Source organism: Pongo pygmaeus, chromosome 2, assembly GCF_028885625.2.
Source record: "Pongo pygmaeus isolate AG05252 chromosome 2, NHGRI_mPonPyg2-v2.0_pri, whole genome shotgun sequence".
Lineage (NCBI taxonomy): Eukaryota > Metazoa > Chordata > Mammalia > Primates > Hominidae > Pongo > Pongo pygmaeus.
In genome coordinates, this window is record NC_085930.1 from 53,685,294 (window position 1) to 53,706,000 (window position 20,707).

General features: G+C 35.7%; 1 protein-coding gene across 2 annotated transcripts in view; it reads left to right on the forward strand.

Moving 5' to 3' along the window:
* Nucleotides 1–2,319: 2,319 nt before the first annotated feature.
* STXBP5L (syntaxin binding protein 5L) overlaps nt 2,320–20,707 on the forward strand; it is a 478,051-nt gene continuing 459,663 nt past the window's right edge. For both annotated transcript variants that reach the window (XM_054481057.2, XM_054481058.2), the window contains exons 1-2: nt 2,320–2,653; nt 3,894–4,090. In XM_054481057.2, the coding sequence (XP_054337032.1) occupies nt 3,902–4,090 (189 nt within the window). In that variant the 5' untranslated portion in view covers nt 2,320–2,653; nt 3,894–3,901. The remainder of the gene's footprint in view (nt 2,654–3,893; nt 4,091–20,707) is intronic.

Below are 20,707 nucleotides of genomic sequence, written 5' to 3' on the forward strand. Positions count from 1 at the left end.
ATAAAATAACATCTTATTGCTTTTTAATTAATCCAGGATGAAATTTACTTCCATAGATATTTCATTATGCTTCTGTCACCTAGTAAGATTTTTAGGCTATTGTTTCTGCTGTCTCCTCATACACACAATGTACTCTGCCTCTTGCTTAACTCTATCCTTTGCTCACAGTTTGTGAATTGGCATCACAATATCCTGTGTCCACAGGCTCTCTGAGACGGCAATTATGTTATGATTTTTACTTGCTGCCATTCATTCAAGTTAATATTCACTGGGCACTTACTATGTAGAAGGCATTATGCTATTCACTGTGGAGGAACACAGATATTTGAAATAGTCCCAAATAGTCCACAATCTAAGCATCGTAATGATCATATTTTTTTAGGCTTCCAATATTTATTTGGAAACATGAATACATTTTGACTTGGCTTTTCTCCCACTTCCTATACCTATTTGTTGTCCCATCTAACTCAGGCAGTCCATTGAATTCTCTCCAGGGTCCTCAAGAAGGATCTCTGTCAATCTTTTGTGTACTTTTTTCCTCAGCTCTCCCCCAATTTTTAGAATAAAGACCATCATTTAGTTTGTGATAATATGGTGCTAGTGATGATCAGTTTAAGAGGTTTTGTTTGCAAACATTACATCTCACTTTGCTGAATTGGGGCTATTCTCCTTCTTCACTCCCATCAAAATGTCAAACCACTACTTGCTATAGGCTTGCTTTCATTTATTAGAAAAATGAAAACTCAGCCACTTTATTATAACCCTCCTTGCCTCTGTTTTTAAAAAGAAAAGCCAGACATAAAACAAGGAAAGCAAACTCTTTAGCCTTAACCAGCATCCATACTTTGAGGTGAGCAATGGGCCAGGAAGAAGAAAAGAAAAAAGTGGAAAAGAGTAAAAAGATACCTGTTGTTAGGGACCCAATATAGAACTTGGAACCCTACCAAGATCTAGTTTGTGTCAGACATATCACTTGTTTCCACCATTATTTTTACCCCTTTCAAACATTATGTAATTGGGTACCAACTCATATATCTTTAATAAAAAATATTAATAAAACAACTCTTCAAAACGCTTTAAGTGACTATTTTAAAGTGAAATATTGTGCCTGGTGCTAAATAATCTAGGAGAAATATACAATTCCATGCTTGACTTCATGGAATCTCTCATGCAATGAGAGACTACCAGCAGTGTAGGGAGTCCCAAAAGGAGTGAAATAGTCATTCAGGACAGAAAGATTCAACGTTGAGGTGAGGATCTGAAAAACTGAGCTCTATTTCATCTTTACCGTTTCCTTGCTATGTCCTTGGACAACTCATTATCCTTCAAGTCTCCTGCTCCCTCCTTCCCACTCTCTCCCTTGATTGAGAGAAAAGAGAGAGAGAGGAGAGGTGAAAAAGAAGAAAAAGAAGAAAAGAAAAAAAGAGGTCAAAGATTGTAAGATGTAAGACAATATTTGAAATGATCACTAATGAGTTCTGTTGTGATGCCCAAATTGAAGTCTCAGTTAGCTGTGACCCGCTGAACTGCCATTCATTTTGCAAAGACATCGGGGTCCAAATTTTCCCCAAGTCAATAGCAGGTGAGGGCTCAGAACCAAATCTATCCTGATACAGTTTTTTTTTTCTGCACTGAATAACGCATCTTTCAAAATGATTATTGTGACTCACAGAAATAGCTTAAAATATATTCTTGATACGGTTTACAGAGTGAGAAATATTTCTTTAAAGAAATTAAATAAATAACTTTGTATACGTGAGGATGATGGGGAAGGAGTAATTCTACTCACTAGAGAGCAAGGTGAGCAATCAATTCCTTAGGCTCTAGAAGGCTATATATTCTGAAACTAGTGAAATACAATTCTCTCTGGCAGATACGAACCATTAAGCCATTATTGGTAACAGCAGGGGTTAATCACAGATAGAAGTTGAGTGCAGGTAGCAGGAGAGTGATGGGAGCTAGATAGATGCTCCTGAAGACCGGGAAGAGGCTCGCAGAAGTGAAAAGGTGCAAAACACTTGCTCAGTTCACCATACTGTACAGAGCCATACCTAAGGTAAGCAACGCTCCCCGCATCCTCAGACTCCAGGCGTCCAGAATCGCACGCTTGCAGGCATTCTATTGATTCACACTTGAGTCCTTCAACAGGTAGCGCCAATTACATCCCCCAGAGCACGACCCCCAGCATACTGGCCAATACCGCTGTCAATCAAATACCTCACCTACTTCTCTAAATTCTCCCCTCCCACTGTCATTGGCTTTACCTTCGGCCTATCCACAGATTTCTTCCGCCCTGGAGACCACGGAACTTACCCTATCGAATCTAGGATTGGCGCCAAAGCTACTCCCGCCCTTTGACTTCCCCAGGCACTCCGCCCTCTTCACCTCCCAGCTTTGCCGGGGAAGAAGCAGGGCGGGGCAAGCTAGGGGCCGGCCCGGGGGCGGGGCCTGCCTCCCACGGCGGGAGGGCGGAGCCTGCTCTGGAGCCTGACTGCTCCGTTAGGACCTCGGAGAGCGCCAGGCGCCGCGACCAGAGGGACCAGAGAAGCGGCCGGAGCCCGGCCGGAGCCCGGCCGGACCCACGCCTGCGAACCCGCTCCTTCGGCCCCCTCAGCTTCCCGGGCTGGCAGGCGGCGAGAGGCGTCTGAGAAAGGTGCCTAAGTCCTGGGTCAGATAGTCATCCCTCTGGGACGCCGCCGCCGCTGCCGCCGTCCAGCTGTGGCTCCCTCGCACCTGTGTGTGTCTGTGTGAGTGTGTGTGCGTGTTTGAGAGAGAGAGACAGAGAGACAGAGACAGAGAGCGAGCGCACCAGTGCGCGAATGCCCGTGTGAGGGTGTTTGTGTGTCTTCTGGCTGGGCGCGCGAATGCCTCGGTGTGAGGTGTTTGTGTGTTCGCGCGCCCGCGGGCGGGCGAGAGCCCCGCGCCTCAGCGCTCGGCCTGGGGGAGGGACAGCGGGAGCCGCGGCTCTGCGCGCCCAGCAGGCTGAGGCGGGACTCGGGCCGCAGCCGTCGCCGCCACCTCTTCACGTCCCCCGAGAGCGGCTGCCGTGCAGCGGGGAGAGCGGACGGCGGGCGGGCGAACAGGCGGGAGAGCGCGGCGGCGGCTGCGGCTGCGGGCAGAGGTGGAGGGATGGGGGCAGGAGATGGGGAGAGGGGGGAAAGAGGACGCGGGGAGGGAGATGAGGGGGAGGTGAGGGGGAGGCGGAGGGACAAGTGGAAGCAGACGGTGTCGCCGTTCTCCCCCTCCCCCCCACCCCCGGCAGCTGTTGCTGTGGGTCACTCGCAGATGTTTTCGGGTCCGGGCTGCTGGGGGATGGGGACTAGAAAAAGTACCCCCCCCCCCCCGCCTTTCATAGTGACAAAAAAGGAAGCGTTGAAGCTGATGAGAGAAGAGCCCGGAAGGTGGTGGCAGAGTAAATACCGGCTCCCCCAACATTGTTTTTCGGAAAATAAAATATTCTGAGCCGAACGTTTCGAAGAAGGAAAGTCCACCCTTAAGACAGAGACAGAGTCTTGGTCTGTTGAACTCTGGTTTGATTGTATAATAATGATGATATAATGCTAATGACGATGATGACACTGCCTTTTATTTTTACCCCAGTGCTGATAAAGCGTAGTTACAGCTGGGAATACAGTCCTTGAAAATCTGATGTGTGAGGAGGGAATACTGTTGCTTTTGGAGTTGTGTTATATTTATCTTTTTTTAAAAGGATATGCTTTTTAGAATTAAAATTTGGCAAAACGAATCCTGACTCTTTTTTTCCAGTCGGTTATAACCAATGCTCATAAAATGGGGACTGACTTGACTAATGAAAAGAGAAAGGCTTTTACCAAGGTATAATTGCGTGTGTTAAGTCACCCCTTCCCCTTTTTTTCCTTTGTATTTCTCAACAGTGTTTAAAATGAAGAAGTTTAATTTCCGAAAAGTTTTGGATGGCTTAACTGCCTCCTCCCCTGGCAGTGGTAGCAGCAGTGGCAGTAACAGTGGTGGTGGGGCTGGAAGTGGTTCTGTACATCCGGCGGGGACTGCAGGGGTTCTCAGAGAGGAAATTCAGGAAACTTTGACTTCGGAGTATTTCCAGATTTGCAAGGTAAGTTTTGAATTGGCTTAAAGCCTATTATTTCTTTATTATACTGTTGTAAGGAAACAAGGGGGAAAAAACACACCAGGAACAGGAAACTGTTGAGATGTCAGCATCAGAGTCTGCTGCAGAAAGCTCTGTGGGTAGATCAGTTTGGCTTAATAGATATTTTAGGCGTCAACTTAAAAAGCAATGGTAGTTTAAGGGAGAAATGAGCACACAAAAAGTATTTCTACAAATTCTACAAAATTCTACAAAAAGTAGAATTTGCAAGAATTTGCAAGATAATGTTAAGATCCAATAGTGGACAAAATTTTTAATATTTGTGTATTATATTAACTGAAGAAGCAAATAGTCGTTTGGTTTTTTGTGTTATCAGAGAAAATACTGTTATTTCACTGTTCAGTATGAAATGAATAAAGCTACTAGCATGTTGCTAGGATTAAGTAGATAATAGGAAAATATGTCCATTTTAAGGGGGCCAATGACGTTGCTTTAAAATTCCGAATAAAAACACCTCCACATTCTTAAACTCTTCATAAATACACAGACAAATGCACAGGCTTATAAGAACTTGTAGGAACTCAAAAATAGCAGGTGTTCTGGTTTAGTGAGAAAACATTTTATGTAATTATACTTTGATATTGAACTTTAATGAATATGCAAAAGAAAGTTTCTGGTAGGTAGAGAAGATGAGAATTTATAAAACAAGCATGAAGTTAATGCATAGAGATATTGTTATTGCTATATTTGTTATATTTTATGACATAAAGTGATTTATAATTTTGTTGCCCCTTTTTTGAGTTGTCTTGGAATGTGCCTATTATATGCAACAAAAGCTACTAAGTTATTTATGTCATATAAATGAATATAGTTTTGTAAATGTGTTTGGCTGCATAAGAAGAAATAGAAAAATTGCAAAATTACAGAAATTAACAATTTTTAAAAATACTTTCACAAAAGTTTTTTGAAATTATTAAAATTATTTTTGTGGTAAACAAGTGACATATGTATAATGAGATATATTTCAATCACTGTCTCAGCCTATATTCCTAGCAGGGTCATTATAAAAACATTAAATCTATAGTTATTAGTTTACATAAAAGCAAGTTTATTTAGAGTTAAGTTAGATAAACAGATTTAATTCTAAGCTACTTTGTGAAATTTGTGTACAGTAATAATTTTTTTCCTCAATAGGAAATAACAGATATTCTGTTAGATGAGGGAGGGTCTTAATAGTGTTTACGAGACAAACGTAAAAGAGTCCTGGAGTTCAAATTCGAATTGCTAGGCAGGGGAATTATGCCCCGATTCTCTAATCTTTGATGTGTTTGTGATTTTCACTATCAGATTCTGAAATTTTTTTCCAAATTGTCTCAATTCATGTATATGACAGTGATACAGGAGAATTTTACCAGAGGTAAAACTGGTATAGGAAAGATAGACTTCTGAAACAGAATGGCATTGGGCTGTTGAGGTTATAAAGCTCGTAGAGAAGGTTTTAAATAAAAAACTTCGGGGAAATGGGTGAATGCAAGAGATAATGGAATACATAGTTATCTTCCCATTTATTCAGGCAAGAGATAGTCATAGGAAGTGGCAGAAGTTAAATACATACTACTTTAAAAACATATGGCATGGTAGGAAGAGCATTGGCTTAGGAATCAGAAAATTTGTGTTTTATTTAAAGTTCTGCTAGTTGACAGCCATATAATCTTGGGTAAGCCACTTATCTCCCTTGAGCCTTGATTTCTGCATCTGCAGTGTAGGAATAAGTGTATCTGCTCTCCTTAACTAAGAGACGGTTATTGGGAGGATCAGACAGAACAAGGTGAAGGTAATGCATAAATTGAAAGGATGATAAAATATATATGAATATTATTGTTAAAGTTTGTAAAATCACGTGTTCATAGTAGAATAACTAGTGGGTTATAATCATATTAGCTTATGATTTTCAAATAAATTATAAGATAGATAGCTATATAAGTTATCCACTAACAGTACTGAAGTCTTACTAAATGTGGAAAATACTGTAGCATCTTTGGATAGGAATATAGTTAATTTTAAAAAGTAGTTATATGGATGTATTATAGTTACCTGGTCTATAACAGAATATATAAAAATGGACTAGGGAAATCCCAAAATTAGAACAGTTACTGAAATGGGGACTTTATTTAGATTCATAGACTCACTGATTAAATGTGCAAAAAACATTCTGTTCTGAGTTCTAAGGACCTGTCATATTCTGGGTGCTTCTACCTTTTCAACATGGGCAAAACTAAAGTATAAATCTAGACTTGGCTGTTTGAAAGCCTCTTCTCTACTATCTGATTAGTCATCACATCCCATCTATTCTATTTCCTTAGTATTTCTGAAATTTATGACCTTTTCTACACCCCCAGTACTTGTTCATTCCATCATATTTTCTTGCTTGGTCTTTTGAAATCACTTTCTAACTGATCTCTTTACTTCTAGTTTTACTGTATTACACTTCATTTTGTTACAATAATGGCTATTTCTGAAATACAATGTTAATTATGTCATTTCGTTGCTAAAAATTCTATATTGGTTTCCTACAGCAATGATGCTCTTAAAATGAAAGTCTTATTTGAAACCACAGTAAATAACATCTATTCAAACAAATAAATGTGGCACCTCATGGGCACACATTTGTTTTAGAAATTATGAGAATAAATTATACAGCCAATTGATAAAAAACTTTTTATATTTGTTTTTTATTGTGTAATATCACCCATAGGAAGGTAGTAGGATGTTTGCTAGCCTTAAAAAAGTGAAAGTATAAAGCTGTACCCTTCATAATAAACAAAATATCTATAAGACGTTCAAAGCCATAGAAATGGCAGAAGAAACTTTGGTTCAAGGTCAGCCAAAAAAAAAAAAAAAAGTTAATGCATTGGGTTACTGTAATCTAAGTTCAGGATGTGTATACATTTGAATGCCTGCATTGTCCAGGTATTTGTGAAATACATGAACCGCCTTTCCTGAACTTGAATTCTGTGAAATACAATTTGAAACTATTGCTCTATAAAATAAATTTCAAATTGCTTACCTTGATGGGTATAGAGTTTCCTTCAGAAGAGATTCCTGTTTACCTTTCCATTTTTATTTGCTTGATTCCCTAAGTATACTGCATTCCCTAAAAGACACCATATTTTCTCATATCTCAATGCCTTCTCTCATTCTTCATTTCTGACTAGAATACCTTTTCTACTTTCGTATGATTGGATAATTCCCAGCCATCTTTTACCTCATAATTCAAACATCACCTCTATGAGACTAGCTCTGACCACTGCCACCTCAACTACCCACCAGGGTTCTTTTTTTTTCTTTTTTAAAAACCTATTCTATGTTTTTCTGTAGCATCTGGCATATACCTATAGTGTGAATTTAGCATCTTCTTGTGATTAAAAAAGTTTCCTAAAAATCTGTCACTGCCATTATACTATGAACTCTTTGAGAAGCAAATAAATGTTTTTTTTTCTTGTTTCCTTCTTATTGCTAGGGTATACACTATCTAGCTGGCCAGTATTTCTCAACTCTGGTGTCTAAAATAGAGATTTCCAGCACCTCCCCATTCTTAGAGAATCAAAATCTCTAGGGATGAGTCCTAGGCACTTGCATTTTTTTGAATGGCCCCACAGGAGATTTCTATGTACAGCCATTAGTGAAAACCATTATAGTGGGCACTTGATACACTTTTTAAATGAGTAAAGATGCATATACATGATTGGTTGATTAATTGAAAAAGATATTAAAGCAGAGAGCAATTACTACTTATATATGCCTTAAACATTTTATTTTAATTGAAAACATCTAAATATACAATTTATAAATCATTTGATAAATGACTACATTTTTCTGTTGAATGTTGGTTCTGTGATTGGAGTTCTGTGTGGACTTCTGTTCCATAAACCTTTCCAAATTCATATCTACAACTTGCAGTTTTGGTTTATTTAAAGCAGAGTAAGAACTTACATGCTTTTGAAGCAAACCAAGTGTCAAGTCCTTCTAGATTATATATACAGTGATATGTATAAAGCAAGGCTTTATTTCGTTCACATCTGTATCATCTATGTATAAAATGGTGCCTGGCCCATTGAAGGCAGTCAGATATTTGTTGAGCAAATAAATGAGTAAATTAAAGGAGGGAAGCTATACAGAGTGTTGTGTTAAAAGCAAACTAGATATTATTTTGAACAGCTTCTTGGAGTTGCTTTTATGAAATAACTTTTATATAAAGAGGTGGAGAGCATCTAGTGAAAGAGTTGATACCACTTTAGGAACATGGTATATGCTTTTCAAACACATGTAGAAAAGAAGATTGTAGGAGGATTCAATTAAATTTATTTCAGTTTTTATTGAAGAAGATATTAGGAACATTCTTATTTTTAAATGATCTTTTTGGGGGAACAACTCAGAAGTTCTAGATTGACAGTGACAAACACACGGGGTGTTCTAGACCTAATTAACAAAAGATAAAAATAAGTGTATTACCAAAAAAAAAGAGTAAAATAAGTATATTACCAGAACCAGATGACATAATCCCTAAATTTCTGAATAAACTCTTAAATTAGCCAATTCACTATTCATAATCATTTATAAACTGTTTTTATAAATGGTCACAATGTCAGAAACAACATGTAGTTAACTAGTATAACTTCTGCAGGGAAATGGATTTAAAACAATGATCCTCATATCTGACATAGTATCAGATCGTACCAGGTAAATAGGTATAGATCAGAAATACAGGCATGAACTGTAGAGAGTTGGGCTTTCCAGGACCCCAGCAAGATGAAAGGAGATTAAATACCCAGATATCCTTGAATACTATCTCTTCCTCAAGATTTTCGTTGTCTCCACATTCTCCTAATTTCACTCCATTTTACTTAAGCGGTTTTGCAACTGAGATTGGGACAAGATCATGATCACAGTTCCACAGCTATAAAGTTTTCATCCATAAAAAGAATAACAGAAGATTCCCTGAGATGTGTGGATTTGTTACATTCTCCTGTCACCAAAAAGCACAGTAGAGGCATCTTTAAGAATGTTAATGGAGGCAAGGAAGAATTAATCTACCATTAAGACTGAGATGCTAACAAGCGTAATAACCAGAAAGAATTAAAGATTTTTTTTTTTCTTTTAAGAACCAGAAACCAAAGCCAGATGATTCAGTACTCCAGGCTGTCTGCTTTGCTTATTCTGAGAGCATAAGGGTGTGTAGGGGCAGGCTTGAGTAAAGGATTATAGATGTGTAGAAAGTACATTTGTAAAATTTTAAAGTTACCTAGAGGGCAATCACATTTTCTCACAAAAAGTCCTTTGGTGCTAGTATTTGTCAGCAAATTGGGTTGTTGGTCTTGTATAGTATGGTGGTTCTTAAATGTTCTTAACAACAAATAGTGTTGTCATACTTTTTGTATTTCTCATACAGAGCTAAGTTAAAATCTTAACATAATTTCCAAGTATGTTTTTCTGTAGGATTATCATCAGTAAGTAAACAAAATTTCTATTTCTTAAAATTTAGTGCAGTTCTGTAGATATTTCTCTGCCCTCATTTGACGATGTGCCTGTGAAAAATCTCAGGATTAAGTTCATATTTACTTTTAATAATAGGATGATCATACTGATTTCCTGTATTATAGTTCTGTAAAGCCACTTACATATTGGTTTAATAGCAATGACTTTGACTATATCCATTAAAGGTATCAAGTAGAAGCCTTGCTTTAAACTTTCAAATTGAGTTTGTTTTTCTCATAAGAGAAAAATGGAACTTTTTGTTCCTACTTAAGTATCAAAATGATGATCTTTATAAAAATGCTTTTGTTTATAGTGACAGTTATTTTCTTTTTTAGTCTTAAAAGGATAACTTTTCTTAATTCTTTTTAGTATTTGAAAGGCTAATCTTTTAATGTGCACAATATACTAGCGTTTTTATTTAAAAATATAGATTAAGTATTCTGAATAATTGTTCCTAATTTCCTAGGTAATACTAAACTGTCTTTATAAGGACTAGGAAAAAAATCATTGATTAAGTTTTATACAGCCAAAAATAGAAATAACATTTAAAGGATTTAGAGAAGGTAGTTATAAAGAATAGAATATAAGCCCTCCAAAAAGTATATAGTAGGTTCACCATGATACCTAGGGAGAGGCTTGATTAAATGAAGCATTCATAGTCACTGAAGGAACGCAGCAAGAAGGTATTTTGACATGTTTATTGTTGAAAATATATTGTATTTATTATACACCTTTAAAAATAATTAAGACATAAACTGTTCTCAGCCAACTGACTATAATAAGAATGAAATAATGCTTTCTGGGATTGATTTATCAGCAAAATCACCTATGATATATTCTGGAATTATCTAACATATTAGAAAGAAGAATATGATTTGAGTTTTATTGGAAGCCCAAAATTACCAGTTAATATTGATGGTGTATAGAATTATTTTGAATATAATGGTATATAATGATGCTATATAATCAATATAATGAATTTGAAATTGAAAATATAGTATTTGTTTTAGTTTCAGTTAAGTGTTTTATATTTATTTTTATCTTATTTTATTTTAGATGGAGTTTTGCTCTTGTTGCCCAGGCTAGAGTGCAATGGTGCAGTCTTGGCTCACTGCAACCTCCATCTCCTGGGTTCAAGCAATTCTCCTGCCTCAGCTTCTCAAGTAGCTGGGATTACAGGCGCCCACCACCATGCCTGGCTAATTTTTGTATTTTTAGTAGAGACGGGGTTTCACCATGTTGGCCAGGCTGGTCTCAAACTCCTGACCTCAGGTGATCTGCCCACCCCAGCCTCCCAAAGTGCTGGGATTACAGGCGTGAGCCACCACGCCTGGCAAGTGTTTTGTAATTCAATAAATATCTCTTTGAATTGACAATAGCATAAAATCAACATCTTATTTGGACATGTAAATTTTATTATAAATAAAACATCATTTTGGTGGTTTTAGATGCAGATTTAATACCTGGATTTAGAAAGTAAAGACTGGAATTGAGAGAAAATTGTTATACTTCTTTTGTCTTTCTTTTATTTTTACTTTACCAAAATGAATACAATAAAATTAGTTACACTCTAAGAAAACTAGTTGGATTGGTTAATGTTCAGTTTAATTTGTTCCTATAAATTGACTAAAAACCTGTCTATAAATCTGTGAACTGTAAAAGTTTGAAAATTATTAGTAGTATAATAAATTTTGAAGTTAGATTGAGTCTGGGGGAAATGCTTACAGTTGGTAAACATCCATGTAGATGGAAAATGTGAAACTAGCAAAGGAGACAGAGAAGAACCGAGCAGAATAATATGAGGAAAATTCAAGAGTAGAGGCAGGTAATCTGAAGCATTCTTTAGAAAGAATAGTAAGAGAGAAATTCAGGCATGTCCCAGCTTTGTGGAGTGGTCAAAGATAGTAAAAACAAAACAAACTTCAAAACAACAGACAAATAACACAGAATTGTCAGAGACAAGTGAATTAGGCCAAGAGGAAATTGATTAGGGTAAACATGTTTTCAATAAGGTGATGGATAGAATTAAGGTCAACAATATAATAGAGAATATAATTAGTAGCATCAGTACCAAGAGTAGAAGTAGGGGAGATGTGTGAGGAGTTGACTTTATAGAAAAGAAAAGTGGTGAAAAAATAGCAGAGACAGTAGGTTTTAATATCATTTTGGTACACTGTAGGGGTGGTGATGCAATTAATCCACAGAAAAGCAATTGAGGCTACCAGAAAGGGAATGGTAGGGTGGGGAATAGAGAGGTAAGATTTGCCTTTTAAAATAGCAAGGGGTGGCCATGGTAGCACATGGCTGTAGTCCTAGTTACTGAGGAGGATGAGGGGGAGGAACCCTTCAGGATAGGAGTTCGAGGTTCTAATGCACTGTGATCATGAATAGCCACTAATAGTACTCCAGCCTGGGCAACATAGCAAGACCCCTGTCTCTAAGATAAATAAATAAGTAAGTAAAATAAAACAGTAGGTATCTAATTTGGAATTTTTCTCCTTACCTGATAAGAATACATATTTCATTTGAATTCTCAGTGAAATCTGTGCTTTATGTCCTTTCAGGTAAATAAAAGCATGTGATTCTACTAGAAGATCATATGACTTTTGTATTGCTGCTTCAATTACCAAAAACTTATTGGCTTAAAACAACACAAATTTATCATCTTATTGTTCTGGAGGTCAGAAGTATGACATGGATGTCACTGGGCTAAAATTAATGTGTTCACAGAACTGCATTCCTTTCTGGAGGCTGTAGAAGAGATTTTGTTTTCTTGACTCTTGCAGCTTTTAGAGGCTGATCACAATTCCTTGGCTGATGGCCCCCTCCCATCTTCAAAACCAGCCCCCTTCCATTTTCAAAGCCAGTTGATCTTTCCAACATGTCACCACCCTGACTTTCCTGCCTCCCTTTTTTAATATTTAAGGATGCCTATGATTACATTGGGCCCACCAGGATAATCCAGGTTAATCTCCCCATTACAAGGTTAGTTGATTAGCAATCTTCATTCCATCTGCAACCTTAATTCCCCTCTGCCATATAACCTAACATATTCACAGGTTCTTTGGGGGCTGTTATTCTCTGTACCTAGATGTTCATCACCTCACCTGTTTTTGTTTTTTGAGTTATTTTATGGAAAATTTTAAACACACAAGAACAGAGAGAATAGTATTGAACCCCCAGCTTCAACAATGATCATCCTTGGCAAATCTTGCTTATTTATATTCTCTTATTTGCTACTCTTACATTTCATTATTCTAATGCAAATCTCAGACATTGTACCCTTCCACCTGTAAAAACCTTACAGAGCAGATAAGCACTTCTCCTCACCCTGTGCTTACACTATAATCCTAAAGACCATTATCACAGTGAAAAAAATTAACATTTCTTTATATAATCTAACATGTAGTTAATGTTTAAATTCCCTTAGTTGTCCCATATTGTCTTTTTGTAGTTGATTTGTTTAGATTGGGGTCCAAGCAATGTCCATGTTGCATTTTCACTTGGCTTGAAGTTATCTTAATTCAATTTGAGTAAAGTCACAGGTTTTTTGATACGATCAGCTATCTTGTGCTTTTGTATATATTAATGAAAAAAAAAACTCTTTGTCCTGATTTCTTTATGAACTAGAAGGCTATATGTGAGGAAGTGGGTGGGTTGTTCAGTGTACCACGAGATGCCAAATAGAGAACTTTTAAATGTTTTATAGACATGGTAACATTCTTTAAGGAATGGGAAAAAGAATATTTTTAGATCATCCTGAGAGCTGTTGTACTGTTTTGTGATGCTACTATAGGATAGGCTTTGCTGAGAATGTTAGAAAAGAGAAAAGTGTCATAAAAGACATAGTATGTGTCAAAGTGAATAAAAGTGAGGTGGATTCTCAACATTACTGATTTTTACCCATGAAATAAGTAAATAAATTATTTGAGGGATAGGATGAGATTCAGTTTTGTATAGCTCTTCTTTTAAGTGAAAGAATAGAACACTTGATAAGGATTCACTCTACAGTTACTTAGAATAGAATTATATAGCAAAAAGCTGAAATTGAATTGGACAAAATCTGTTTTATTAGTAACTTAGATTTCTACACTTGGGTTAATAGGCTAAATATACTTGAAGAACTGAGTTGGAAAGTGGTAGGAAGGGGATTAAAATACTGATGAGGAACATGTTTTGATGTATTGAGTTCCATTTATAAATGATCTGTACATTACATTTATTGAATACTTACATAATTCAAAAGTTACGTTATTCTGATTCTCTGCCATCCTGTGGTAGTTTATTGTTGGCTCTTTCTTTGCTTTTTCCAGTTTCATCTTAACCAAAGCTCCTTTGCTGTTTGAGGTAATATTCAATATTCTTGTGCTCTGCCATAGCTCCCCACTAGCTATTTGGTGAATTCAGTTACTTATTATTTAAACATTTATTAAAAGCGTATTTTATATATGATTCTAAACTAGACTTTTTAATTGGGCAACCTTTTTTTAGGAATGACTTTGCAAGGCAAGCACACGCTCTGTGAACCATTTATATTTTTATGTGATTAACAGAATAATTTGCATCATGTGAACTTTAATTCATGTTTTATAACTTTTATGAAACTCCCTCTTATTCTTTTTTCAATGGCTCAGGTTTTTTTGCTCCCTGTCTCTTTCTTTCTTTTTTCCTTGTATTTCTACTATTTTTGAATTATTTTATAATGTATTTGATATCTTTCTCTTTGTCCTTAGCTTATGTTAATTTCCATTTATATCTTCTTGGCTAAAAGCTGCTTTATTCTAAAATAAAAGAACCTGGAAAATGTCTGAAATATATTTCTTTTGGTACAATTTCATTTCCCTAACAAGTCTAATACTTATTGAGACTATTAACGTACGAAAGCAACTCTTTAAGTTACAGTTTCTCTTTTGTTCACCAATTTCTTTTTGAAAGGATTGAAAAGTATTTAATCTGGGTCAGCTCAGTATAATTATCAAATAATTATCTTTAAATCATGCTTCTTTGTTCTCTCCTAACAGACTCAAATTTCTTACAAAATTTTTTTTGAAAAATGATTTGGGGTACTTTCTTGCTTCTTAAAAATTTAATACTTTTAAATTGATGCATAATAAATGCACATATTTTTGGGGTACATATGGTAATTTAAAACATTTATATGGTTTGTAAATATCAAATCAGTGTAATTGGGATATACATCACCTTAAATATTTGTCTTTGCTTTATGCTAAAAACATTAGAATTATTCTCTTCTAGCTATTTTGAAATGTACAATAGATCATTGTAAACTATAGTCACCCTACTGATCTATTAAATACTAGATATTATTTCTTGATTCAAAATATATATTTGTACCCATTAATCAACTTCTCTTCATTTTCCCACCCTCCTTCCAGGCCTCTGGTAAACAATATACTCTCTGTCTTCATGAGATGTAGTTTTTAGCTCCTACGTGAGTGAGAACCTGTGATATTTGTTTTTCTGTGCTTGGTTTATTTCATTTAACATGACTTCTCATTACATTCATGTTACTGCAAGTGACAAGATTTCATTCTTTTTTATGACTGAATAATATTCCCTTGTGTATATATATACCATATTTTCTTTATCCGTTCATTCATTGATGGGCACTTGGGTTGATTTTATATTTTGGCTATTGCGAGTAGTGCTGCAATAAACATAACAGTGCCAATATCTCTTTGATATATTGATTTCCTTTCTTTTGAACATATACCCAGTAGTGGAATTGCTGGTTTTTCTATTTTTAGTTTTGAGGAACCTCCATACAGTTTTCCTTAGTGGCTGTACTAATTTACATTCCCACCAACAATGTGTGAGTTCCCCTCTCTCCACATCCTTGCCAGCATTCATTATTCCCTGTCTTTTTTATAAAAGCTGTTTTAACTAGAGTGAGATGATATCTCATTGTAGTTTTGATTTGCATTTCTCTGATGATTAGTGATATTGAGCATTTTTTCATATGCTTGTTGGCCATTTGTATGTCTTCTTTGAGAAATGTCTACTCAGATCTTTTCCCATTTAAAACTCAGATTATTTATTTATTTTTGCTATTGAGTTGTTTGAGCTCATTATATATTCTGGTTCTTCATCCCTTGTCAGATGAATAGTTTGCAAATATTTTCTCCTATTCCGTGGGTTGTCTCTTTTTTTTAAATATTGTATATTTTTTAATAATATAAATAAAATATTTTTAACATAAATTGTTTTTTGTTTGTTTGTTTGTTTCTTTTATTATTATTATTATTATTATTATACTTTAGGTTTTATGGTACATGTGCCCAATGTGCAGGTAAGTTACATATGTATACATGTGCCATGCTGGTGCGCTGCACCCACCAACTCGTCATCTAGCATTAGGTATATCTCCCAATGCTATCCCTCCCCCCTCCCCCCACCCCACAACAGTCCCCGAAGTGTGATGTTCCCCTTCCTGTGTCCATGTGTTCTCATTGTTCAATTCCCACCTATGAGTGAGAATATGCGGTGTTTGGTTTTTTGTTCTTGCGATAGTTTACTGAGAATGATGATTTCCAGTTTCATCCATGTCCCTACAAAGGACATGAACTCATCATTTTTTATGGCTGCATAGTATTCCATGGTGTATATGTGCCACATTTTCTTAATCCAGTCTATCATTGTTGGACATTTGGGTTGGTTCCAAGTCTTTGCTATTGTGAATAATGCGGCAATAAACATACGTGTGCATGTGTCTTTATAGCAGCATGATTTATAGTCCTTTGGGTATATACCCAGTAATGGGATGGCTGGGTCGAATGGAATTTCTAGTTCTAGATCCCTGAGGGATTGCCACACTGACTTCCAAAATGGTTGAACTAGTTTACAGTCCCACCAACAGTGTAAAAGTGTTCCTATTTCTCCACATTCTCTCCAGCACCTGTTGTTTCCCGACTTTTTAATGATCGCCAATCTGACTGGTGTGAGATGGTATCTCATTGTGGTTTTGATTTGCATTTCTCTGATGGCCAGTGATGGTGAGCATTTTTTCATGTATTTTTTGGCTCCATAAATGTCTTCTTTTGAGAAGTGTCTGTTCATGGCCTTCACCCACTTTTTGATGGGGTTGTTTGTTTTTTTCTTGTAAATTTGTTTGAGTTCATTTTAGATTCTGGATATTAGCCCTTTGTCAGATGAGTAGGTTGTGAAAATTTTCTCCCATATTGTAGGTTGCCTGTTCACTCTGATGGTAGTTTCTTTTGCTATGCAGAAGCTCTTGAGTTTAATTAGATCCCATTTGTCAATTTTGGCTTTTGTCATTGCTTTTGGTGTTTTAGCCATGAAGTCCTTGCCCATGCCTATGTCCTGAATGGTAATGCCTAGGTTTTCTTCTAGGGTTTTTATGGTTTTAGGTCTAACGTTTAACTCTTTTATCCATCTTGAATTAATTTTTATATAAGGTGTAAGGAAGAGATCCAGTTTCAGCTTTCTCCATATGGCTAGCCAGTTTTCCCAGCACCATTTATTAAATAGGGAATCCTTTCCCCATTGCTTGTTGTCTGTTTACCTTGTTGATGGTTTCCTTTGCTATACAGAATATTTTTAGCTTGATGCAATCCCATTTTCTATTTTTGCTTTCGTTGTGTGTACTTTTGAGGTCTTACAAAAAAATCATTGGCCAGACTGATGTCTTGGAACATTTCTCCAGCATTTTATTCTAGTAGATTCATAATTTTAGTTCTTAGATTTAAGTCTTTAATCAATTTTGATTTGGTTTTTGTATATAGTGGCAGAAAGGGTCTAGTTTCATTATTTTGCATATAGATATCCAGTTCTCCCAGCACCATTTGTTGAAGAAACTCTCCCCACTGAATGTTCTTGGTAACTTTTTCAAAAATTAGTTGGCTGTAAATGTGTGGATTTATATCTGGGTTTTCTGTTCTGTTCCATTGGTCTATGTATCTTTGTTTATGCCAGTATCATGCTGATTTGGTTACTTTAGGGCTGTAGTATATTTTGAAGTCAGGTAGTGTGATGCCTCTAGCTTTGTTCTTTTGCTTGGGGTTTCTTTGGCTATTCAGGATCTTTTGTGGTTTCATATAAATTTTAGGATTTTTTTTGTGTTTCTGTGAAGAACGTCATTGGTATTTTGATAGAGATTGCATTGAATCTGTAAATTACTTTGGGTAGAATTGTCATTTTAACAATATTAATTTTTCCAGTTCTTGAGTGTGAAATTCTTTCCACTTGTTTGTGTCCTCGTCAATTCCTTTGTCAGTGTTTTACCTTGTAGAGATCTTTCACTTCTTTAATTAAATTTATTCGTAGATATTCATAGGTATTTTATATTCTTTGTAGCTATTCTAAATGAGATTGCATTTTGATTTCTTTGTTCAATTGTTCACTCTTGGTGCATATAAATGCTCCTGATTTTTTTGCATGTTGATTTTATATCCTGCAACTTTACTGAATTTGCTTATCAGTTATAACAGTTTTTTGGTGGAGTTTTTAGGTTTTTGTAAGTGTAAGATCACGTCACCTGTGAACAAGGCTAATTTGACTCCCTTCTTCCAATTTGGATATCCCTTTATTTTTTTCTCTTGCCTAATTGCTATAGTCAGGACTTTCTGTATTAGGTTGACTAAAAGTGGTGAAAGTGGGCATCCTTGTCTTACTCCAGACTTTAGAGGAAAGGTTTTCAAATTTTCCCTGTTCAGTATGATGTTACCTGTGGGTTTGTCATTTATAGCCTCTATTATTTTGAGATTTTTTTTTCTATCCAGTTTGCTGAGGGTTTTTCTCATAAAGGGATATTGAATTTTATCAAATTCTTTTTCTGCATCTATTAAAATGATTGTTTGGTTTTTTGCTTTTGGTTGTGTTAGTGTGATGTATCACGTTTATTGTTTTGCATTTGTTGAGGATTGTCACATCTGTGTTAATCAGGGATACTGGCCTGTAGTTTTCTTTTTTTATTGTGTCTTTGTCTGGTTTTGGTAATGCTGGCCTCATAGGATAAGTTTGGAAGTATTCCCTCTCCAATTTTTTTGAAGAGTTTGAGTAGAATTGCTATTTGTTCTTCTTTAAAATGTTAGGTAGAATTCATCAGTGAAACCATCAGGCTTTTCTTTGGTGGGAGACTTTTTATTACTGCTTCAATCTTATTCCTCATTATTGGTTTGTTGAGGTTTTCTATCTCTTCTTGGTTCAATCTTGGTAGGTTGTATGTGTCCAGGAATTTATTCCTTTGTTCTAAATTTTCTAATTTGTTTGCATACAGTTGTTCATAATAGTGTCTAATAATTCCTTGCATTTCTGTGGTCTCAGTTATTATGTCTCTAATTTTTTTTGTTTCTGATGGTATTTATTTGGATATTCTTTTTTTCTTAGTCTAGCTAAAGGTTTGTCTATTTACATTTTCAAAAGCAAGCTTTTCATTTCGTTGATCTTCTGTAGTGTTTTTTTTTTATTCTCAACTTTATTTATTTCTTCTCTGATCTTTATTATTTCTTTTTCTATGAATTTTGGGTTGGATTGTTCTTGCTCTTATAGTTCCTTGAGGTGTATCTTAGGTTGTTTATTTGAAGTCTTTCTGCTTTTTTGATCTAGGTGTTTAATGCTATAAACTTCTCTCCTAGTACTGCTTTTGCTGTATCTCATAGATTTCAGTATATTATATTTCCATTTTCATTTGTTTCAAGAAAATTTTAAATTTCCTTTTAAATTTTTTTCATTGACCCATTGGTCATTCAAGAGCATGTTGTTTAATTTTCCTGTGTTTGTGTAGTTTCTGAGAATCCTCTTGTTACTGATTTTTAGTTTTATTCCATTGTGATCATAAAAGATATGTCATATGATTTTTACTTTCTTAAATTTGTTCTAACTTGTTTTATGGCCTAAGATATGGTCTATTTGGAGAATGTTCCATGTGCTGATGAAAAAAATGTGTATTCTGCAGCAGTTGGGTGAAATATTTTATAAATGCCAATTAGGCCTATTTGGTCTAGTGTGTAGTTTACAGTGATGTTTGTTGACTTTCTGGCTGGATGATCTGTCCATTACTGAGAGAGATTTTTTTTAACTGAATGGTCAACACATTTGTAGGAACAGAAGGAATGCAACAAGGATTAGAATTTTATAATTACATTAGACATTTATGTAAAAGATGTTTCATTTTTCAAAGACGTTTCTCCTATGTCCCTATCTTTTCTATCTTTCTCAAATCAGTAGTTACTACTATTCTCATGGACAAGCTTATTTCATTGTGTTAGACAGTAATTATACCAGTACGTTTCACATCATTATCATCTTCAAAAACTCTACCCTTCATTTCACCACACAGTCCCACTGCATTGTTTCACAGTACAATTGTATTCCACTCAAATTAGAAAAGCCCAAAGAAATTAGAGCAAAAGCAGTCAAATTCATGTGAATGAATGCTAGAGGACCAAAGATTTTAAAGTATTGATTTAGTAACAGTTACTAAATCTACAGGCATAAGACTTCTATTTATTCATATTATTAAAACTGCAATAATAGAAATGAAAGCTACATTAATGAAAAACAATCTAAGGAATGAGATCAGTAATATTTAAATATAGATGTGTTTTGTGATTAATATCAGGTAAATATCTAAACTATCTATCTTAAATTCTGGTCTCAGAGAAAAATGTCAGAGACAATTACAAAGAAGATGCTTCATATTATCAGGTCCATTTTTCTAACTAATGAGATCCTTTGGGAGAATGGCTTTAGTCTTTCATTTTGTCAGAGATATCCATTGGTCCTTTTGTTGGTAATCCATTTGTTTGCATCCTTACAGTCTACCTCGTCTTTATTTTATTTTATTTATTTTTATTTATTTATTTATTTATTTATTTATTTATTTATTTTTTGAGACAGAGTCTCGCTCTGTCACCCAGGGTGGAGTGCAGTGGCACAATCTCGGCTCACTGCAAGCTCTACCTCCCGGGTTCACACCATTCTCCTGCCTCAGCCTCCCGAGTAGCTGGGACTACAGGCTCCCGTGACCACGCCTGGCTAATTTTTTGTATTTTTAGTAGAGACGGGGTTTCACTGTGTTAGCCAGGATGGTCTGAATCTCCTGACCTC